This window comes from Vombatus ursinus, unplaced genomic scaffold (genome assembly GCF_900497805.2).
Source record: "Vombatus ursinus unplaced genomic scaffold, bare-nosed wombat genome assembly UNPS02014159.1, whole genome shotgun sequence".
Classification (NCBI taxonomy): domain Eukaryota; kingdom Metazoa; phylum Chordata; class Mammalia; order Diprotodontia; family Vombatidae; genus Vombatus; species Vombatus ursinus.
The window spans coordinates 729,224-731,790 of record NW_020953937.1 but is presented as its reverse complement, the minus strand read 5'-3'; the positions used below and the strand labels follow the sequence as shown (position 1 = coordinate 731,790).

The 2,567-nt window shown below is 42.5% G+C and overlaps 1 protein-coding gene across 1 annotated transcript in view; it reads right to left on the bottom strand.

Annotated features, from left to right (window-relative positions):
* The window catches only part of LOC114040947 (zinc finger protein 850-like), a 155,544-nt gene that overhangs the window by 16,707 nt on the left and 136,270 nt on the right, over positions 1-2,567 (bottom strand). Inside the window, exon 8 of the mRNA XM_027859182.1 lies at positions 225-1,163. Within this exon, the coding sequence (XP_027714983.1) occupies positions 225-1,163 (939 nt within the window). The remainder of the gene's footprint in view (positions 1-224; positions 1,164-2,567) is intronic.

Sequence of the window (2,567 nt, the reverse complement as noted above, 5' to 3'; positions counted from 1 at the left end):
CCAGCTTAATGGTGAAACGGCTCTAGATGCTTAGGCTGGTTATTGGCAAGCAGACACAGTCTGTTACTTGGACCACATTCCAAGTCTTTACAGCATGGCAGAACCTTCCCCAACTTGTATTCTTAGGCCACAGAGACCAGGAACCTGTGGTCACCTCCACAGCAGGATGAGGCCTCAGATTAGGACTTCAGAAACACAGCTCCAATTAGAAATAGCTAGGTTTTCAGCCCAGTATGAATCCTTTGGTATGACTAAGGTGTGTACCCTGAGGTTTAATAAGGTATGGATGGCGACTGATGGCTTTCCCACACTCATTATATTTAGAAGGTTTCTCTCTAGTATGAATCCTCTGGTGTCTGATAAGGTTTGAACATTGACTGAAGGCTATCCCGCATTCATTACATTGATAAGGCTTCTTTCCAGTATGAATTCTTTCATGTACAATAAGGTGTGAGCAATGACTGAAGGCCTTTCCGCATTCATTACATTTATAAGATTTTTCTCCAGTATGAACCCTCTGGTGTTGAATAAGGTGTGAGCGGTTACTGAAGGCCTTACCACATTCTTTACATTGATAAGGCTTCTCTCCGGTATGAATTCTCTGATGCTGAGTAAGGTGTGAGTGCCGACTAAAAGCTTTCCCACATTCATCACACTTAAAAGGCTTCTCTCCAGTATGAATCTTCTGATGTTGGATAAGGTTTGAGAATTGAGTGAAGGCTTTTCCACATTCATTACATTTATAAGGTTTCTCCCCTGTATGAATCCTTTCATGAACAATAAGATGTGAATAATGACTAAAGGCTTTTCCACAGTCATTACATTTATAAGGCTTCTCCCCAGTATGAATTTTCTGATGTTTATGAAAATCTGGGCATCGACTGAAGGTCTTTCCACATTCATTACAATGATAATGCATATCTCCAGTATGCATCCTCTGATGCTTAATAAGTTGTGAGCGGTTGCTAAAGGCTTTTCCACATTCATTACATCGGTAAGGCTTCTCTCTAGTATGAATCCTCTGGTGTTTAATGAGGTGTGAACACTGACTGAAGGCTTTCCCACATTCATTGCATTGATAAGGTTTCTCTCCTGTGTGAGTCCTCTGATGTTGTATAAGGTGTGAATGACGACTAAAACGTTTCCCACATTCATCGCACTTAGAAGATTTCTCTCCAGTACCGATTCTCTGATTCTGCATAAGATGAGAACTCTGTGGCAAGGCTTTCATACATGACTTACATTTATAAATTTTCTCTCCAATATGAATGCTCTGAACAACAGTAAGATTTCTGTGATTACTGAAGCCTTTCCCACATTCATAACATTCATGTTTCTCCCTAAGATGAACCTTCTGATGCACAGGCATGGGCCTCACAAGTCTCTCCTGGCTCCCTTGCTTCTTTAACTGGTTCTCACATCCTCTGTCATCTCCCCACATGGAACTGCAAAGATTAACCCTTCTGAGTCTTTCTATTATCAGGTCCTGGGATAATTCATTCTCTGCAATGGTTTGCTTTATCTCTGTCCTTGAATTTGAGTCTGAAAGAAATTAAAATAACTTGTCAATATCCACCTTTCCCTGTGACTGGAGAAAGGAAACTGTTACAGTGAAAACGTGGCAACACAACTAAAAATGACGCCCAAAGGCAAGCAGCATTCAGTGGTGAACCCCATATGAGGCGGAAAAGGGAATCAGCAAGAAATAAATGAAGAAGCCAAAAAATCGAGGAGGGTGCGAGGCGATTCATATGCTAGGTGACTCCAGAAGGTCGGAGGAACCTGCAAGGAGAAGCAAAATGTAGAGATCTGGAGATAAGCTATGGTAGGACTGGGTCTCTAGGCCCAAAAGGCTAAAAGCTAACTCGATAATTTAAGGAGAATAGGAGAGGAAATACAAGGACATTATAGAGCTGGGGGGTCAAGCCTTCATCATTTCATGCCCATAAGCCACACATCACTATGGAAAGAAAGCACCATGTAGAAGGTTTGGGTCAGAACACTTGAATTCAAGTTCTAGCTTCATGACCTCTGAGCTCTGGAATATCGACCACATTCTCATCTGTTAAATTCTAGAATTGAGAGGAAGAGAAACCTCAGCTTCTACTGGAGAGAGTCGTCACTCTAACACCCCGGAACATACTGGGTTCAGAACCCAGCCCCTCCGGAGCCAGCACAATTTTGACGTCAGACATCACGTCTGAATGCCCCTTAGAGACTTCCACTCACTGTTTCTAGTTCTTTCCTCTGGGATTAAACAGAACAAGCCTAATTCCTCTTTATCATGTCACCCCTGGATCTTCTCTTCTCTTGGCAGAACATCCCTGGCTCAGGGCTGTCAATCAGTTCTCAGAGGATATGGATTCAAGGCCCTGAAGTGGAATAAGACCAACTCCTTCCTGGTGACACTTTGATAATCTGAATCAATACGACAACCACACAGCCACTGGTGAAACAGAGAATGTAAATAAAGGAACTACACCATGTTCAAAGATGTCCTTGCCCTACACACACACACATACACTCATACACACATACACATACACTCACACCCACCCACGTACACA